General features: G+C 42.2%; 1 protein-coding gene across 1 annotated transcript; it reads right to left on the reverse strand.

Moving 5' to 3' along the window:
- Nucleotides 1-333: 333 nt before the first annotated feature.
- Nucleotides 334-20,307, reverse strand: bmp7 (bone morphogenetic protein 7; the record flags this gene model as incomplete). The annotated part of the gene is made up of 6 exons (XM_033041253.1): nt 334-1,081; nt 6,201-6,311; nt 7,002-7,078; nt 7,562-7,759; nt 10,559-10,707; nt 20,078-20,307. Coding segments are annotated over 6 exons (915 nt in total), but the record flags the coding sequence as incomplete, so codon positions are not given.
- Nucleotides 20,308-20,671: the final 364 nt, after the last annotated feature.

Consider the following 20,671-nt stretch of genomic DNA (forward strand, 5'->3'; position numbering starts at 1 on the left):
ACCTGATAGTAATGACGGTGGCAGTACAAGCTAGTGCCAGATGGCAGCAGTCCACCATCGTTTAGCCCATATTGCATGAGCAATATGATGAAAATTACACTCCTCTGCCTCCTATTCCTTTTCAGTTAGATCCACTAGCACAGACAAGTGATGTTTCCTGATAACTTGAATCAAAATATTGGGATGTCATAACTAAATTTCAAAAAGGTCCGTTAGAAATCACCAATGCAAAGTTGTCAATCTGTGCCCCTCTCTACTTTCTCCAGGAGGTACTGACATCAAGATATTTATCTCTTTACCTCTCTGATTAAATTCAGTTAACTCTGCACAGACTTGGGTTCAGATGAGTCCTTTTTATTCTTTAAATTCTCTGCCTATTAATTTTCTACATATCTAAAATTTATTATGGTTGAAGTTTTCACTATTTTGGTATGAAAACAAAATATGTCCTTCAGTTGAATTATGGATTGTAATTGAGTTTAAATCTGAACATAATAGTGATCTAGGTCCTTTGTCATTGTGCATGGATTTATTTTTCACCAGTCTATTTTTGATTAACCATTTTGGAGCAGTGTAGAAAATGTTCGAAAATGTTTTCTTCCATTAATGACAAAATCTTGTATTCAGAGGTAATCAGAAATCTGCTGATTAAAAGACGATTTGTCCAATTCATAGGAAAGGTCATCAAAGATCATTTGACTTCACTCGTGTTCTTAATACAGAAATAATCGATACATAATAGGCCTTTAAAAATAAATATTGTGTAAAGATTGAATAAAAATAAACAAGGTAAAATATGTTCTCATTTTGTGATTAGATCTTCCTTAAAACCACCTTGGGTTAGAAAGTAAGTTGATTTGTCATGTGGGATTCATGACTGGCAGTGTGTTTCCAATAGTCATCAGATGTTGATTGCTCTCTCTCTCAGGTGCTAATGACACCCACATGCTCTAACCACCATGTTCCTGTATTTTTTTAGGATGACGTTTGAGCTGTCATCAAAGTAAAGCACGGAAATGGCATTGAGCTGTGTGGGAGCGCAGCATGGCTTCGGGACATTCTCTGGGTTTATTAAATGAACCTGAATGTAAAATTAAGAAATAAATGTTTTGTTTAAAAGACACTTCTTGGGTACATACAATACAACCAACCCTTGGTACATAATTAGATATAAACAAAGCACATTTGGGGAAATATGTTTTGAGATAATAATCTTTCTCCTAGATAGCAGTTCCCTTTATCACACGGGTTGCTTCCTCTCCTGAGACCACTTTTTTTAATGCCAAACAGTTATCTCTTAGCAACTGAGCTCCTGTAACTTGCCTGAGTAAGAATCTGGATCATGTGTACTGACAGTCTGTTAGTTTCCATCAAATTTGATTCAATTATGACCATGTATTTTTGTGCAAATGATTAGGAATAGATCTCACTGGATTGTGCAGAAATTCCTCTCCAGCCCACCCAAATAATGCAGCATAAACTTAACCAAGCAATGTCCTTTTTAAGGCTTGATATTGGACTGGAATGAAGTCCCCCCACCCCCCACAACATCATATTGAAAAAAGCGAGGGGCTGTCTGACACGTGTGTATTAAATGGGTCAATTTGCAACTTACATTTTTCATCGCCAATCTCCACCAAAAAGTGGCCTGACAGCTCAGGTGTCATTTACTGGCATCTTTCTCTATACAGTGGCAATGTGATAAGTAACTCAAAAATGTCTCAGGAATTGTGTTATGGTGTACACAGGTCATATATAACAGAACCTGGCAGTTTGGCTCACTGACACTGTTAAGAAGTACAGTAGCTCTGCTTTATCAATAATGTAACATTTGTAAGATACAGTAAAGAAGCTTTAATGCTAAATGCTGTGTCACAATGAATTCAATAACCTTGGACATGATTAGGGGGTCAGTGAATAAATCTTGAGAAGTCATAGGGAACAAACTTAGAGGAAGTGGTAGAACAAGTACAATCACAATAAGCATTTGGACAGACATATGAATTGGAAAGGTTCAGATGGACATGAGCTAGGTGCAGGGATCAGCTTGCTTGTGCATCTTGATCGGAACAGACAATAATACCATCAATATTTCCTGTATTTTTCCATCTTGCTTTATTTAATCTTTAAGTTTTCCTTAAGTTTTGCCACCCTTATTTAATCCATCCTTATGATGTATCTTTTACATTAGTGCTTCTGATATATTTTTTTCCCCTCCTTGCCCATCAGTTTTCCATCCACTGTGGTTGATAGGGGTTTTAACTGCATCTAGATATGAGTTGGGCCAAAGGATCTGCTTCTATGATGTATGACTTCTATTATTGTATCATGGTCCTCAGATTCAATACTCTCTGCTCATATTGATACAGCATCAATGAGAAATTGTGTCACTCAAAGTTAACTAGAAAAGCATGTTGTGATGAAGATATAAGAAAATTGCAAAGCGATATGAGTAGGTTTAGAGAGTAGGCAAATATCTGACAAATGGAGTACAATGTGGGAAATTGTTCATTTTGGTAGGAAAAGTAATAAATATAATTTAAAAAGTGAAGAAGCCTTTCACATTAGTGCTTCTGATATTTCTTTTTTTTTATTTTGCCCATTGGTTTTCCCTCCACTGTAGAGAAATCTGGGTATCTTAGTACACAATGCACTAAAAGCTAGTATGCAGGTATAAAAAAATAATTGTGAATGCAAACTGAATGTTATTTATTGCTTGGGGAACTGAATACAAAAGTAGGAAGGTTAAACTTCAATTATGTAGGGCATTAATGCCTTATATGGAGTACTGTGTACAATATTGGTCTCTTTCTTTAAGGAAGCTATATTGATATAATGTTAGCTGTCTAGGGAAAATAAACACCTAGAATGAAATCAGAAAATGCTGGAAAAATTTGTGCAGAATTTGTGGAAAGAGAAATCATTAATGTTTCAGGTCCAGGACACTTCATCAGAACTGGGAATGAGAGAAACATGTGGTTCAGGTAGCAGAAAAATTGGGAGAAGGGAATGGATGAACAAAGAAGATTTGTCTCAGAATTAAATGGATGATTTAATTTGGTGTTAAGATCAGGTTAGTAATGCATTGCAAATGTTATATAATAATTTTGTATAGTTTCTCTTTCTCAGTGCCTCTAAAGGGAGCTAGACCTGAAACTGTTTCTTTCCACTGCTGCCCAACCTGCTGAATATTCCAGCAGGTGGGTTGGGGGCGCTGCGAGTCTGCTGCCCTGCCAGCAGTGTGTTCGTTATTTCAACTTTTTTTTGTTTTTTTTAGTGTGTCCAAGTGTTTGTTTTGGTGTCTCTCGGTGTGTCTTATGTGGGGGGGTGAAGGGGGGAACCGTTTTTCGGTCACTTGCTCATGGAGAGGCGACATTTTCCATGTCGCTTCTCCGCCTCCCCTCTCACGGCCTAACAGGTTGGATTGGAGTGGCCTTTCCCGGAGTCAGGCCCAGAGCTTCAGCAGTGGGCGTAGTGTGGACTTTTCCATCGCGGAGCGGGGGCGAACCCTTGCCGGGGGTCGCCAGAGAGGAATGCTCCGATCGCTGGCCTGGAGACTTTGACATCATGGGGCTGTGGTCTGCGGAGCTTCTAGCCGCGGGCGTGGTGTGAACTTACCATCCGGAGTCTAGGATACCTTGCTGGGGATCGCCGGAGAAGAGCTCCGACCGCCGCCCTGCCGCCCATAGCATCCTGAAGCCGCAGTCTCCGGTAGGAAAGTGGCACTCCAAGCTGCGGAGTGTGTTCGACCATCCCGACGTCGGAGTTTCAATCATCCCGACGAGAGGGCCTATCAATCCGGCCGTCCATAGCGGCGACTACGGAGGGTTTATGGCCCCGACCACGGATGAACAAGAGAGGAGGACTGACTGAACGTTGTTGCCTTCCACCACAGTGAAGAATGCTGTGGTGAATGTTTGTGTTGGATTTTATTGTGTATTGTGTGTTCTTTTTTTCAACGGTATCGCTGCATGGCAAATTCATTTCACGGGACCTTGGTTGGTGCATGTGATGAATAAATTTGACTTTGACTTTGACTTTATGTGTTTTTATTTCAGATTTCCAGCACCTGCAGTTTGTTTTTCTAATATCTAGAATGGATTGGTTGTCTAATGTGGAAATGTTGGTCAGATTTGTTCGTATTTGCTGGATCTCGATAGGGTGGTTATGGTGAGTACTTGTAAGTAAATATTGAACCAGATTGTCGCAGTATAAAAATAGTGTCACCTATTTAAGATGAAGAGATTGTGTGATTTTATTTATTTTAGAGGCTTGTGTGTGTCTTTTAAATTCTAAAAATAATGATAAGCAGAGTGTTAGAATATTTTCAAGGCAGAGTTTGATAATTTCATGATTAGCAAGGAGCTGAGATTACTGCAAATAGATTGGAATGTGGAATTGAGGTTACAAGCAGATCAGTCATATTATTAAATAGCAGAGTGTGCTTGGGAGCTAGGTGATGTACTCCTGCTTCTAACTACTACGTTCATTTGTAAAAATTCCTATGGCCGCATAAACCCACATTGAGGGAGGAAAAATAATCAATGCTATTTAGCATGGATTTGTTAGGGGAAGGTCAAGTTTGTCTGGGTTTAAATTTTTGAGGAGTTGACAAGGTAAGTTAATAATGTTAATGTATTTATTGTTGTCATCTAGGATTTTATCAAGGCACTTGACAAGGACCTACTAGGCATTTGACAATGGCCACTTGTCAGTTGCACACGGTTGTATCCATTTGGCTCCTACAGGCTAAGATTACAAAGTTTGTCATTGTAACCAAAATTATGGTAGATTATGTGGAATAAAATTTCAGGAGAATATCACTTGACTAGTGATAACATATGGTCAGTTACAAAAGTGGCAAGTGGAATTCCATTTGTGGGACTTTAAAGCAATTCATTTGGGGAGTGCCATGAAAGACAAATAAGAAATTATAATTGGTAGTCTATTGAGCACGGTTAAGACAAGAGGGATATGGAGAACAGGATCATAGATCCTGAATGACATAGTGATAAGAAAAAAAATTGACGCTTCCATTATCATAAATGGAATTCTACTTGTCACTTACGTGCCCACTTAACTAGCCTAGTCCAGTAGTCTAAAACTTTCTTCCACACAATTAAACACAATTTTGGTATCAATGACAAATTAAACTATTGTTTTATCCTCATAGGCATATTAAAAAACAATAGTTCAGGCACAACAAGAGTATGGTGACTAGTTCTGGTTACCACATTGTGGATATGGTGGTACGAGTTCATAGAGTGGAGATTTAACATGGATACATTGTAGGCTGAAGAATTTAACTATAAACAGAGGCACACTTAGCTGGGTTGTTTTCTGGAAGGTAAAATGAGCTGAATATAATTATGGAAAGCTAGATGGATGCGCTTGGAAACATAGGTTGTAGTAGGATGGGTGGGGGGGGGGGGCGTGGATTATTTTCTTGATAATGAGTACTAGGAGTTTAGAACTAATTGATGAAGGAGACAAAATCTCATTATATTTATACTAAGAAGATATAGATCTGTAACTACCATGGACAGACGTGGGTATTCTGGTTCTTGGATTGTCACGATGGGCTAAATAGCCTCCTCCATTCAGTAAAATTTTCATTTTATGATTACATACACCAGCCTTTTCAGGGGGAACACTGCATACATAGTGCACATGGAGCAGATGTCTTGAAATCTGAATAACATCCCTTGACATTTGCCGCAGTGTTGTTTATAGATTTTAGCATCTTTAAAGACCATTATAAACTAGAATTGGAGTAACAACTAATAAGCATCAACCAACAACTGACTTGAACATGGTTGTGGACCCTTGATATTATTAAACATGTGGTCAGCAGGGCTAGGTTACAAGAGGATGTTAGCTGAAGCACTGAACTCCAAAATGACATTGCTTCTTTCAAATCGTCATTGCCTGCAGGACGTAATGATTTTTATACTTCCAATAGTCATTAGATTTTCGTGTTGTAAATATGTAAATGTGCATCTGATGTGATTTTGGTTTAACTACTCGTAATACCCCCAGAAAATATAATTTATGTGCTGTGTTTTATACCAGGGTCGCTTTAAAAATGAATGAGCCTGAAAGTTGAATTACTGTGATCAATATTTCAAAAATTTCAGACTTTGATTTAACTTGCATTGTGAGACAGTGTCCGATTTCCTCTTGTGCCTTACAGTACTTACCAGAGTTTGAACAATAGCATGATTTGTAGCATTCATGTATGAGTTCAGTGGGAATGAGCATTCTCCTTCACAATAGAATGCAGCATATCCCTCAGGTGCTATGATCCAGTCCTTCAAAGAGGGGAATAGTACACACATTAAAGGAAAAAAAAATCCAGATAAATCTCCGTGTTTTCCAACAAATCTACAAGTGTATCATACAAATATCAACAATAGTAAACAACAAGAGTAAAAGGAAAAAAACATGCTGAGCATTCACTCCAGCATTAGGACGAATAAGCCAGACCAGAGTTTGGGTCTTGATTTTTGTAAAGAATGCAACTTTACAAAGATAACACTGCAAATTGTGCTTTGATTAAGGATTAAAACCCTGCCCATTTCATCAAATCAGCTTCGAGGTACAGAGAAAGACTTCCTCAATTTGATGTCAGGACCTCATCTGAGTTATTATCTGCTAAAGTGGCATTTGAACATCAAATCTTCTAACTGCAAATACAGTTAATGTTCTACCACTAGGGGTAAGCTAACTGCACTAACTTAGTTGAGGATTTAGTAGTCTAAATGAAATTTCAGAATTCTAATGCTAATTTATGGCAATTTTCTAAGATTAAGTAACATAATTACACAATAAAATGTATGCCATCCAGCAATGGTTGAAATCTACAGCTGTCATGGATATTTAGGAATAGAATCCCTTTACAATTGGTTAGTCCCAATAAAAGATTGGAAGATGATAAAATTCTAGAATGATTTTGGACTAGAAACACAATGTTTTCAAAATTAATTCATCTTTGGAATTACCTGCCATCCTAGATCACGAAAGCTGACATAGAGCTCGTGTTTCATGCAGGCCTGTTGTTGGTCACTACTACTGTTTTCTGTTAATAACAAAAGATAGAAGTCATTAATAAATGAATAAACATGAACTCTGAATTAACTGTTTCCATTATGATCTTGTGTCATATAACTGGCAGATATATTGTAAATCAAACGAGTTTGGAAGAACTATTCAGTTCTTAGAGACACCAAGGTAAGAAAGCTATGCAGCCAAGAAATATTTTGTTTATCTGGAATGTATAAATTATAATTGCATTTATCTGAAGGTGTGTACACTCCTCAATTTCCCAATTGGGGTTTTTTTCAAATTAACTTTTTTTCAATAATAACTTTGGTTCTGCAAGGTGTGGCTGAATGATATAACTTCTGTACTTGTATGATCTGCATCTGACAAGCAATGTGTAAAGAAGTGTCAAAAGAAGATTTAAAATGGACGAGTCATTCTTTGGATCTTTCTATAAGCACATTTTTAACAAGAATAATTAAAAAAACATACTAGAGATGTGAACATAGTATTTGTCTACCTGTTAGACTAGTTGCTCTTAGAGAATCTTGACCTTTGGAAGACTTAGAGCGACTCTGGTTCTTCTGTTTACCTCCTGCTGATCGTGCACTCCGAATGTGGATCTCAGTGGCTTTGAAGAAGACTACCATAAAAGGTTGTTTATTCTGAGGTCCAAATCTTCCAATTAATCCTGCCGTTTTGGGATTAACACTTTGTCCTTTAAGAAAAAGTACACCAAGAATGCGTTTGTTCTTCATATTCATATGTCTAGTGTTTCCAAGCTGTTTTCCCACCTGTGGGACGGGACACTACAGCCCACAGTTTGCCAAAACTACCAAGAAAATATCAGATGGAAATAGGTCTTCTCTCATCTAAATTAGATGGATAAGAGCTAATTAAAAACTCATTAAGTGAATTACTTCTGGAAAGGTATCAATTGGAAAGGCATATAATCATACAGCCCTTCTGCCGAACTCATCTATGCCAATCAAGATGCTCTATTTGCCTGTGTTAGCCTATTTGCCAAGACCCATTTGCCTGTGTTAGGCCCACAGACCACTAAACCTCTCTTGTCCATGCATCTGTCCAAATATATTTTAAAGGTTGTTAGTGTACCAGCCTCAACTACTTTCTCTGACTAGATAGAGTGGTACCGGAATGGTACCAGGTAAGAACAGTATGTGTGAAAAGACTTATGGGCCTGTCCCACTTAGGCGATTTGTTTGGCGACTGTCACAGTTGTAGCAGGTCACCGAAAAAGTGGTGATTGGACCCCCCCCCCCCCCCCACGACAATGTCTATGACAAGCTACGACAACCTACCACCTAGTCGACATCAAGCTACCGGCGGCCCATTAGGACGTCCACCCACGACAACCTACGACCACACACCTACAACAACCTACGACGACCAAAGACAACCTACGTCCACCCGTGACAAGCTACGACAAGCAACGACCCTGTCGGCGACAACTGAAGATAACTGAAGACAATTTAGTCGCCGGTTGATGTAGGTTGACGTAGGTAGTCGCCAATGGAATTCACCAAAGTCAGCACCCGGCAACAACCAATGTCAACTGGGGCCAACCTGCGCCATCCTGGCGACAACCTACGACAGCGCCTACAACAGGATAAGACAAGCTACATCAAGCCCACAGTTGCCAAAAAGTTTTGAACATTTCAAAATCCAGCGGCAACCAGAAAAATGTTACGACTCTTTAGGCGACTTGAGGAGACGACTCACGGCCATACAGGCATCACCCCGCGACCATGTGGCGACTGCCTAGTCGCCTGTAATCGCCGAAAAAATCGCCTAAGTAGGACGGGGCTTAAAGAAACACATTGTAACTGAAGAACAGAGAAATTCAAGCAGAGATTTGAGAGAGGTGTTTAGAATAAAAAAGGAATGATTTAAATGGCTGAAAAGCTGATAATGAGCGAAATAAGAGTTTAAGGGTACAGGAAAAAAATAAGAGTCTGCTTACTTGTCATACTTGCATTCCATCTAGGAATGCATTCTCTGTGTCAATCAATAGACACAGATTTAATATTAATCAACATAGTTGGAGAAAAGTAAAAATCAACAGAAAGGAAAAAGGGCCAAACTAGATTACTCTTCAGAAAAATATGGATTTAGTGGGCTAAATTGAGTATTTTTGGGCTATTTTATGATTCAATTAATATGTTTGTTGTGTAGTTTAGAATTTATCACTTTGATAATCATTGTTAAGTATGATACTTTGAAGTAAAGGCCTGGACACTTATCTGGGTGTAAAAACATGCTTTAATGCAGAGCTTCATGAGGAAAACATGACTATTTTGTGTGAGACACTATGTTTGGATATCCTATCATATTGGACAGATTAAACTTTGTACGGTTAAACACTGTTTATTCAGCATGTTTTGGATTTTTGGTGGTACAAGACTGGCAGATTTTTGGATCTGTTGGATATTATTTTAATTAATGTTCCAACAAACCTAATTCACTTCCATTATAGATTGATGGTATCATAAAACTTCCAATGAATTTAGTAAGTTGAAAGGGAGCTCAGGGATTGGAGCCTCATTGGCAACTGGGGTTCTGCTATGTCATTGAGGGAGTGCAGATATTAATGGAGTATGGAAACTGTGGACACAATGTGTCATTAAGGCAGCATGAGAACTGGGGACCAGTGTTTGTCAAAGGGGGAGCAAGAAAAACCAAACCACCTGGTTAACAATTGGAATCAAAACAATTATATAGCCGATTATTGGCGTTTACAATCGTATACATGTCTTTCTCCTCCCATTGGGGAGAGTCAAGATCGTGACAGAAGTGAATTAGGAAGAGCAGATAGTGAAGCCAGAAGCTATAAGGTAAATAAAAGTGCAGATGCCAGTACAGGAGCAGGGGAGAGACTGGTATGTTATGTGGGTTTAAATACAATTTCATACTGATGAAAACTTGGGACAGATGCAAATTCCAAAAGATCTTGACTTCTAGATCTGTACCAATATCTGTGCCTCTATTTGTGTTATCATGTGTGTTACGTGCCCCCTTTTACCTGCACATATTTCCATCTGTATTTTTATTGTACCCATTTTTTGCTCTTGCGTTAAATACAGATAAAGTAACATGACATTGGTATGTTATTGATACATTGTGCAAGTAGAATACAATTCAGCAGAAAACTGATAGAATTGAATTGCCAAACATGTACCAACCCACTTGATTATACTTACTGCAAAGCTTGATGAAAAGCAAAATGTTGACCAGATTATTTTCACACTGAGCAGTTTATGTTGAAATTCTCGTAGGATCACTATCCAATAAGGTTACAGGTGAGGCTAAAGGAAGATGCAGGTTCAGATACCGATATGGGTAGGTGCTTAGATACAGACTTAGGTGTAAGTATAGAGATATATATTTAATACTGCACGGATGGAGATAGGAATTTGGATACATCTCCCTTTGTGGTTCAACGTTTCCCCCAAATGCATAGGTAGAAAAGCTAGCAGTGGCATAGTTTGAATCTTACCAGTTGTTGTCTGCACAAAGAGTTGAAGGCCCAAGTTATTTTTTGGATTCACCACCCAATGATTGCTAGTGCCTGTTATATCGAATACCAGCCACCCTTCCTCTGCAGCCCAAATAGTTCTAGAATCCAGTGGAAACATGTCGGACTCGCTGAAAGAAAATAAGGGGAAGTTAAGCAAATTCCAAATACCCTTTGGTAAAAATGATTCTCTGCTGATTCTTACTTCATTTGTAGATTCTACCTGATCTATTCATTTTCTTTATACAAAATGGACCGTAATATTGTTTAATCATTGCCTATTTTTTCAACCACGGAATTGACCAAAATCCTAAAATGTTATAAAGAAAGTTTATGTAATTTTATAGCTGGTTGAAACACTATATTGATTTCACATGGGACACAGAATAGTGTACGCAAATACCTGAGGACCATTGCCAAGCAGACAACAACTTATCCCTGGTGTGTAGGAAGGAACTGCAGATGCTAGTTTACACCGAAGAGAGACACAAAATGCTGGAGTAACTCAGCAGGTCAGGCACTATCTAGGGAGGGAATGGATAGGTGATGTTTCAGGTCGGGACCTTTCTTCAGCCTATTAGTCCTGATCTGAAAATTTGCCTGTCCATTCCCACCACAGATGCTGCCTGACTCACTGAGGTCTTTGAGCAGCGTTTTATGTCTCCTACTGAGGTACTGCACAAATAATTAAATGCAAAGAACCCAACATAGTTGGACAAAATACAACACCAAAGAAGAAAATCTACCCATATCTTCGCCATACTCCTGCAGAATGAACTTTATATTAAAAGGTTGGGGGGAGGGGATATTTTAAATTGGATAATTCCATGTTCAAAGATGGAATAAGCTGCCCTAAGAAATGGTAGAGGCAGATAGACTCACAATATTCAAGAGGCATCTTAACAGTGTTTGAGTTACCAAGACAGAGAAGGCGATGGACCAAGAGTGGATGAATGGAATTGGGTAGATGGGTACAATAGCTGGCATGGACATGGTAGGATGGAGGGCCTGATATTTTACCAATGATATATGATAGCACGTTCTACATTTCTTTCTTCCATCCATCCATCCACCCATCCATCTGCGAGCAGCGGCTGAGCTGGAGTGGGCAGAGGGAGGGAGGGAGAGTCGGGTTTGAGTAACTCACACATGCACGCACACACACAATGCAAACTGGTCCAATCGTCAAGTCAATGGGATCTAAACCACAGCTAATAATGAATGACCTGTGGAGGAAGGAACTGCAGATGTTGCTTTTTATGGATGGAGGGAGTGACTGATGGTAAAGGAAAGGAGGGGAAGGGAAGAGGTGAGGGAGGGATTGGGGAGGGGAGGATGAGAGGGGAAAGATCCTGGGGAGGTGAGGAGGGAGATTGAGGGGATTGAGGGAGAGGAAGCGGTAGGGAGGGAGAGCGGGAAAGTGGGGGAGGTGAGGAGAGTGATGGGGAAGAGGGGGAGAGGAGCGGGGGAGTGGAGGAGATAGGGAGTGGGGAATAGCGGGAGAGTAGGGCAGTGGGGGAGGCCAGGAGGGATAGTACGGGGGAATAGGGGAGGTGAGGAGTGGGGGATAGAGGGGGTAGGGAGGGGAGATGAGTTACGGAGAGAGGGAGGGAGTGACGGTAGAGGAAAGGAGAGGGAGGGATTGGGGGAGTGGAGGAGGAGAGGGGAAAGAAGAGGAAGGGTGAAGAGGAGGGGGAGGGAGTGCTGGGGGATGAGGGAAATGAACCATGGCTGCACAGTTGGGGGCAATATTGCGTTAGGGGGACAGGCGGAACGGGTGAGTGGTGGAATATTGCATTGGGGAACGGGTTGTGTTGGGGGACCTGGCGTCTCGTGTGACAGGGACCCGATGTGTCCCACTTAGTCTAGTTTTGAATAAAGGGGATCAACCTGAATTTTGTTATTGGATTTATTAGTGATTTCCTTATATAATTGGCTAAATATTTTGCCTGTACCTAAAAAAAAAATATTTGGTGCCAATTTGAAAAATAACACTAGAGGGCACCCTCGCACAATGTTATTTTATTTCCACTGAATATCCCACCTTACCACTTTGATAACATCTTTCCTCATATCCCTGATCTCATGAAGTACCTTTTTCAGTCTTTCCCTCAGTTCTGGTATCAGCTTCATGAACCTTTTTGCTTTTATTATTGCCTTTGCATTATGAAAACAAGAAATGAGCATGGTGCCAGTGATCTTCTCCAAAAGACAGGAGGTAAGAAATGTGCATCATGTTATCATATATGTTACAAAGCTTCGAAATACCTTGTTCAGTATTCACACCCTGAAATGAAATAGAAACATATCGCACGCATAAAGGCTCTTCGCCCCAACTTGTCTAACTGACCAAGATGTCCCATGTACGATCGCCATACCTGCCCACATTTAGCCCATAAACATCTAAACCATTTCAATCCATGTACCTGTCCAGATGTCTTTTAAATGTTGATAAAGTACCTGCCCTAAAAACTACCTCTGGCAGCTCATTCCATATATCCAGCACTCTCCGTGCGGAAAAAGTTGCCTCTTAATCCTAATAAATCTTTCTCCACTCACCTTAAACCTATGTCCTCTGATACTATCTACTCTGGGTCTATCTATTCCCCTCATTTTCTTACACACCATTTCTCAGGTCACCCCTCAGCCTCCTGCACTCCAAGAAAGAAAATCTTAATCTGTTTTTCCTCTTTAGCTCAGTCCCTCGAGACCGGGCAACATTTTCGTAAATCTTCTCTGCTCTCTTTCCACCTTAAAGATATACTTCTGACAGCAGGGTGACCAAAACTGAACACAATGCTACAAATGCGGAACAACCAATGACTTGTAGAACTGTACCAGAACGTCTCTTCTTTACTCTGTCTATCTATACTCAATAGCCTGACTGATGGAGGCCAACTGAAAGCCCCTTGCCCACCCTATCTACCTTTCCTACTTCCAGGGAACCATGTACTTGCACTCCTAGATCCTGCTGCTCTACAACACTCCTCAGGACCCTACCGTTCATTGTGAAGGAGCTGCCCTAGTTTGACTTCCCAAAATGCGATAACTTGCACTCCTCTGGATTAAACTCTATTAACCATTCCTCAGCCTACTTGCCCAACTGATCAAAATCCTGCTGTAATTTTGAATAACCATTTTCACTATCTATGATACCACCCACTTTAGTGTCATCTGAAAATGGACTAATTGTGCTTGTATATTCTCTTCCAAATCGTTGATATTAACCACAAACAGTAATGGGCCCAGCACTGATCCCTGAGACACTCTACTGGTCACAGGCCTCCAGTGTGTAAATCAATCTTCCACCATGACTAATGGGGTGCTGCAAGGCTGTAGTGACTAGTGGGGTGCCGCAAGGCTCAGTGCTGGCACCCCACTTATTTACATTATATATTAACGATTTAGACAAGGGAATTAAAAGTAACATCTCCAAATTTGCGGATGACATAAAGCTGGGTGGCAATGTGAGCTGCGAGGAGAATGCTATTAAGTTGCAGGGTGTCTTGGATAGGTTGGGCGAGTGGGCAGATGCATAGCAGATGCAGTACAATGTAGATGAATGTGAAGTTATCCACTTTGGTGGCAAGAACACGAAGGCAGATTATTATCTGAATGGTGTCAGATTAGGAAAAGGGGAAGTGCAACGAGACCTAGGTGTCATTGTACATCAGTCACTGAAAGTAAGCATGCAGGTACAGCAGGCAGTGAAGAAAGCCAATGGTATGTTGGCCTTCATTGCAAGAGGATTTGAGTTTAGGAGCAAGGAGGTCCTACTACAGTTGTACAGGACCCTGGTGAAACCACACCTGGAGTATTGTGTGCAGTTTCGGTCTCCTAATTTGAGGAAGGACATTCTTGCTATTGAGGGAGTGTAACATAGGTTCACCAGGTTAATTCCCAGGATGGCGGGACTGACATATGGTGAAAGAATTTGGACGACTGGGCTTGTATTCACTGGAATTTAGAAGGATGAGAGGCAATCTTATAGAAACATATAACATTCTTAAGGGATTGTACAGACTAGATGCAGGAAAAATGTTCCTGAAGTTGGGGGAGTCCAGAATCAGGGGTCACAGTTTAAGAATTAGTGGTAGGCCATTTAGGACTGAGATGAGGAAAACGTTTTCACGCAGAGTTTTGAATCTGTGGAATTCTCTGCCACAGAGGGCAGTGGAGGCCAATTCACTGGATGTTTTGAAGAGAGAGTTAGATTTAGCTCTTAAGGCTAACGGAATCAAGGGATATGGGGGAAAAAGCAAGAACGGGATACTGATTTTGGATATTCAGCCATGATCATATTGAATGGTGGTGCTGGCTCGAAGGGCGAATGGCCTACTCATTCACCTATTTTCTACCTTTGTCACCCTCTGACTCTTTCCATGAAGCAAATTTTCTATCCAGTCAGTTAACTCTCCCTGGATGACATGCGAACTAAGCTTCCAGAGCAGCCTACTATGCGGATCCTTATTAAAGATCTTGCTACATTCCATATAGAAAACGTCTACATCATTCCTTTTGGTTACCTCTTAAAATAAAACTCAATCAGATTCATGAGACACGATCTGTCATGTACAAAACCATGCTGACTATCCATAATCAGCCTCTGTCATCCAAATGCATACAGTTCTTATCCCTCGGAATTCTCACCAGTAACTTAAGGGCCTCTCCCACTTGGGCGTCATTTGCGCATCATTTAAGCGACATCCTAAAAGTGTGGCGCTTGATGAGGCGTGGTGGCGTATGCAATGACGCACGGTGCTTCCCTATTGCCCCAGGATTTTGGAATGTTCAAAATCCTTGCTGGCCACCTGCGTGACGTATCCCTTGCACACGCTGACGTACTGATGGCGTATGTGTTGCGCGTGGTGACGCATGGTCACGCACAGTGACGCACGAACATTGTCTATGCTAATTTATTGTGCGTCACCGTGTGTCAACCACCATCTGTAACCATGCGTCGCCGTGCAACGCCAGTACGCTGTCGGCGCACCATTTGTGCATCATTTGAGCGCCGCACCACGTGATCACCACGTGGCGAGTTTAGAAAAATTTTCACTGGGAAAATGCTTGCCACGGAGACTGGCGCTACTTGGCGTGCGACTCGTACTGCTAGACGATTTTCGCACAACAGTCGCGCGTCGGTCACTGCCGGCCTGTCGCGTAAATGATGCGCAAGTGACGCCCAAGTAGGACAGGCCCTTTACCTACCACAAATGTTAGGCTCACTGGTCTATAATTCCCAGGCTTTTCCTTGCAGCCCTTCTTAAATAGAGGCTCAACATTAGCCAATCTTCCAGTCTTCCTGCGCCTTATATCTCGTATATCTCAGCTTGTGCTTTTGAAAATTCTTCTCTAGCTTCCCATGGCGTCCTCTGATATGCAGGAGTAGGCCATTCGGCCCTTTCAATATGATCATGGCTGATCATCCAACTCAGTATCCTGTACCTGCCTTCTCTCTATACCCCCTGATCCCATTAGCCACAAGGGCCACATCTAACTCCCTCTTAAATATAGCCAATGAACTGGCCACAACTACCTTCTGTGGCAGAGAATTCCAGAGATTCACCACTCTCTGTGTGAAAAATGTTTGTCACATCTTGGTCCTAAAAGATTTCCCCCTTATCCTTAAACTGTGACCCCTTGTTCTGGACTTCCCCAACATCGGGAACAATCTTCCTGCATCTAGCCTGTCCAACCCCTTAAGAATTTTGTAAGTTTCTATAAGATCCCCCCTCAATCTTCTAAATTCTTGCGAGTACAAGCCGAGTCTATCCAGTCTGATATATCTGATCAGTCCTGGGAGACTTACTTCTCCACAGTAAAAACAGAAAAAATACACGTTGAAGACCTTGCTCATTTATTGCGCCTCCACACAAAGATGAATGCTTTGATTTCTGAGGGCCCGACTCCCTCTCTAGTTACCTTATTCCCTTAATATACATAAATCTCTTTGGATTCTCCCCCGTTCTGCCCTCCTGAAAGTAAGTTTCTCAATGCCTAAAACTTCTCCAAAGATACACTTGATCCCAGCTGCCTGTACCTGATCCATGCCTCCTCCTTTTTTCCAGATCAGAGCCTCCATTTCTCTTGTTACCCATGGTTCCTTACTCCTACCCACCTTGCCCTTCTTTAACATGCTTGCCTTGAACTCTCGTCATCACACTTTAAAAAGCATCCCAGTTTCTGGGTGTCCCTTTGCCCACAAACAACCTACTATATTCAACTATATCAAGTTCCTGTCCAATACGATCAAAGTTGGCTTCGGCCCAATTTAGAATTTTAACTTACAGGCCTACCCTAAGTCTTTATTCATAACTATTTTAAAGATAATAGAACGGTGGTCACTGGTCCCAAAAGGCTCACCCACTTACATTTCAGTGCCTTGCCCTTTCCAATTTCCTAGGAATAGATGAAGCATTGCCCTCTCCCTTGTAGGCCCTTCTATATATTGTAAGGCAACTGTCCTGAATACATTTGATAAATTCCAACACATCTAAGCCTTTGACACTTTCATAATCCCAATCAGAACTAGAAAAGTTAAATTCCCTACTATGATAACCCTGTTGGTTTTGTAGCTGCCTGCAATCTCCTGACATATTTGTTCTTCTAATTCCCTTTGATTGTGAGCCTATCATACACTCCCAACAAGGTGATCATCCCCTTCTATTTTTCAGCTCCACTCATAATGCCTCACTGCCATGGTATTATCCTTAATAAAGCAACAACCCCTCCTCTTTTACCCCTGCCTCTATCTCGCCTGTAGCACCTGTACCCTAGAACATTAAGCTGCTAGATTTCCGTAATGTCTAGAATGTTCCAGTCGCACGTACCTGAGCCTGAGTTCACAGCCTGAGTTCATTCACCTTACCTGTCAGGCCTTGCACATTAAAATAAGTGCAATTTAATCCAACAGCCCTTACTCACTCCCTGCCATGCTCCTTCCTAACCTGTCCACGGAACTTGCTTTCATCACTTTCCATACTGACTTCCAGTCCCTCACCTGCCTCGGTCCTGAACTGGAATCCACCCCCATGATAATCTTCTATATATAACTAAAATTCCCATCTTGTTATCTTCTGGTTTGCATTTTTTCTACATTTGCACAAAAACGGTACACGATAGCGCTAAGATTTTTGGCCACCTTACCATTCTCCTGTGCTGTAAGTTTTCTTCCGATTGGTGGTATATTTTAAAAGTTATAAAAGGTTTAAAAACCTTATAAACCACGCATGTGCAGATTGGTCTCCTCCCCTGTCAGTCACCGCTGGGACAGCGACACCCCTTCCTGCACCTTTGCCACACTGATTGGCCGCGTCTGTTGTCAGTCACTGGCACCCGCCCACCTCTGCCGGCACGGCCATAGCTGCTGGTGCTCCAGGGCCACGCCGAGGATCTGGAGGCCTGGGCACTGAGCCTGGCTCTGAGGGCGCCGATGGCTGATGCTCCTCCACGGCATGCAAGAAGGGAGAGGAGTGGCAACCTCGAGATCCTGTGGAGGTGAGGAGGGAGAGTGGGGGGTATTGAGGGAGAGGAGGGAGGGGGTGGGTGGGTGAGGTGAGGTGGGAGATGGGGGGTTGAGGGAGAGGAGGGGGTAGTGAGGGAGAGGGAGGGGAAGTGGGGGAGGTGAGGAAGGAGAGTGGGGGAAGAGGAGGATAGAGGGAGAGGAGTTGTGGAGGGAGGGAGTGACTGAGGGTAGGGGAAAGGAGGGATTGGGGGAGGGTAGGAGGAGAGGGGAAAGAAGAGGGAGGAGGTGGGGGAGGATGGGGAGTAGAGGGAGAGGAGGGGGTAGGAAGTGGGGAATAGAGGGAGAGGAGAACAGTGGTTGAGGTGAAGAGGGATAGTCGGGGAGATAGGGGGAGGGGGGGAGGTGGGGGATAGAGGGGTAGGGAGGGGAGATGAGTTATGGAGAGAGGGAGGGAGTGACTGAGGGTAGGGGAAAGGAGAGAGATGGAGATGTGAAGAAGAGATTGGGGAGGGGAGGAGGAGAGGGGAAATAAGAGGAAGGGGAGAGAGCGCTGGGGATGAGGGGAAATGAGCCGCGCTTGCGATGTTTGGGGCTATGGGTGAGTGGTGGAATATTGCGTTGGGGGAACGGGTTGCTTTGGGGGACCAGGCCGCCCGTATGACAGGGACCAAACGGGTCCCACTTAGTCTAGAGTAGTTTAAACCCACCTGAGTAGCACTAGCAAACCAGCCTGCCAGGACATTGGTTCCTCTCCAGTTCAGGTGCAACCCATCCCTCCTATACAGGTCACCTCTGTCGAAAAAATTGAATTCTTGCCCCCGGCATCAACTCATCAGCCATGCATTCACCTGTATTATCTTCATGTTCCTATCCTCAGTAGCACGTGAGATCGGTAGTAATCCGAAAATCACTAAGCTGAAGATCCTGGTTTTTAGCCTTTTGCCTTATTCCCTATATTCACTTTGCAGAACCTCATCCTTTTCCCTCCTATGTTATTTGTGCCAATATGCATAACGACTTCCGGCTGCTCCCCCTCCCCCTTTAGAATGTCGTGCAGTCACTCCGAGATATCCTGACACCAGGGTAGCAACACACCATCCTAATATCTCGTTTTCTGCCACAGAATCTCTTGTCTATCTCCCTAACAAATGAGTGTTCCACCATAGCTCTGACTGATATTATCCTTCCTCACTGTGTCTCACAGCCAGGTTCAGTGTAACAAACCTGACTGCTGCTGCTGCTGCTCTCCCCATATAGGCCATTCCCCCTCTATAGGATCCCAAAGGGTATATTGTTTTTGTAGGGGAATGGTGACAGGGGTCTCCTGCCTACCCCATTTCTTCATGGTCACCCAGCTACTCTGTTCATGTACTTTCGACGTGACCACATTGCTATAGCTCCTATATGAGTCGTTCGCATTCTCTCGGACAATCTTGAGCTTCTTCAGCTTCAGGTCCAGTTCACAAAGGAGGTCTGCAAGGAGCTGCACCTGGGAGCACTTCCCGCAGGGTGTAGTCATTAGGGATACTAGCAGTTTCCTTGACTTCCCACATCCTGCAGGAGGGGCATTCCACCATTCTGCCTGCCATCTCTATTGAACTAAAAAGAAAAAAAAGCACACCAATCACCAAATGTAATTGTTATATGGTTATATGGTTATATGGTTAATCACACCCAAGAAACAGCAGACTGTACCTTTGCTCAACCTCCTTGCCGAACCCTCTTGATCCCAACCCTCACACTTACTCTCAACACAACCTCTCTCCCAACATGGCCGATTCCAATCGAACGCTTCACTACACCTGTCCTTTTTATAGGGTTGCTCCATCAACCAATTTATTGGCCATACATTTAGCCAACACTACCTTTTGAAACCTCCCGCTGCTTCTCCGACATTGAAATACAATCAGCCAATCCAATAGCTGCCTTTTGAAACCTCCGATTGCTGCTCCGACACTGAATACACTCAAATGTATTGTGAGACTCTGAATCACCATGATGATAGTACTTCATGCCCTTGTTGATTCGCTCACCTTTCCATGTGCTCATCTAACACCTGGTAGATTGTGATCAGGAATGTTTCATTTTCAAACCGCTCTCTGGTGTAGTCCTTATAGATTCGGAACTCTGCTGCCGTCACAGCCTCCCCTTCTGGGATCTTCGCAAGATCAAACTTAAACTCTCTGTGATGTCGTCGCTGGTGGAAAATTTCCATGTCATATTCCACTAGAAACAGGAAGCATTGGAGGATATTCAACAGACAGTTTTATACCCTAAAATCAGATATTAATCTTTATTTTTGAGTGTCAAATGCATTTAGAACCGATTTCTATCCCTTTTCATATTTGATGACAAAGTGCAGAATTTTGTACTGAAGGCTCTTAACTATTGCAAACTCAAATTTAGGATGCAAATGATCAAAGTTTGTGAAATTTCATGTTTTCCTCAAATCTGGAGTTTATTCGGATTCCACGGCATATTTAAGGATTTATTTTATATGCTATATTGCTATATGGAAGTAAATTAAGGTAATTAAGTTGCTGGCAATATTGATAATGTCTAAACTGAAACTCTCCTCTTTTCCGCCTGACTTTAAAGGTTGGGCAGTGTAGTGACTATTTCTGGAC

Source organism: Amblyraja radiata, chromosome 23 (assembly GCF_010909765.2).
Source record: "Amblyraja radiata isolate CabotCenter1 chromosome 23, sAmbRad1.1.pri, whole genome shotgun sequence".
In the NCBI taxonomy this organism is placed as follows: domain Eukaryota; kingdom Metazoa; phylum Chordata; class Chondrichthyes; order Rajiformes; family Rajidae; genus Amblyraja; species Amblyraja radiata.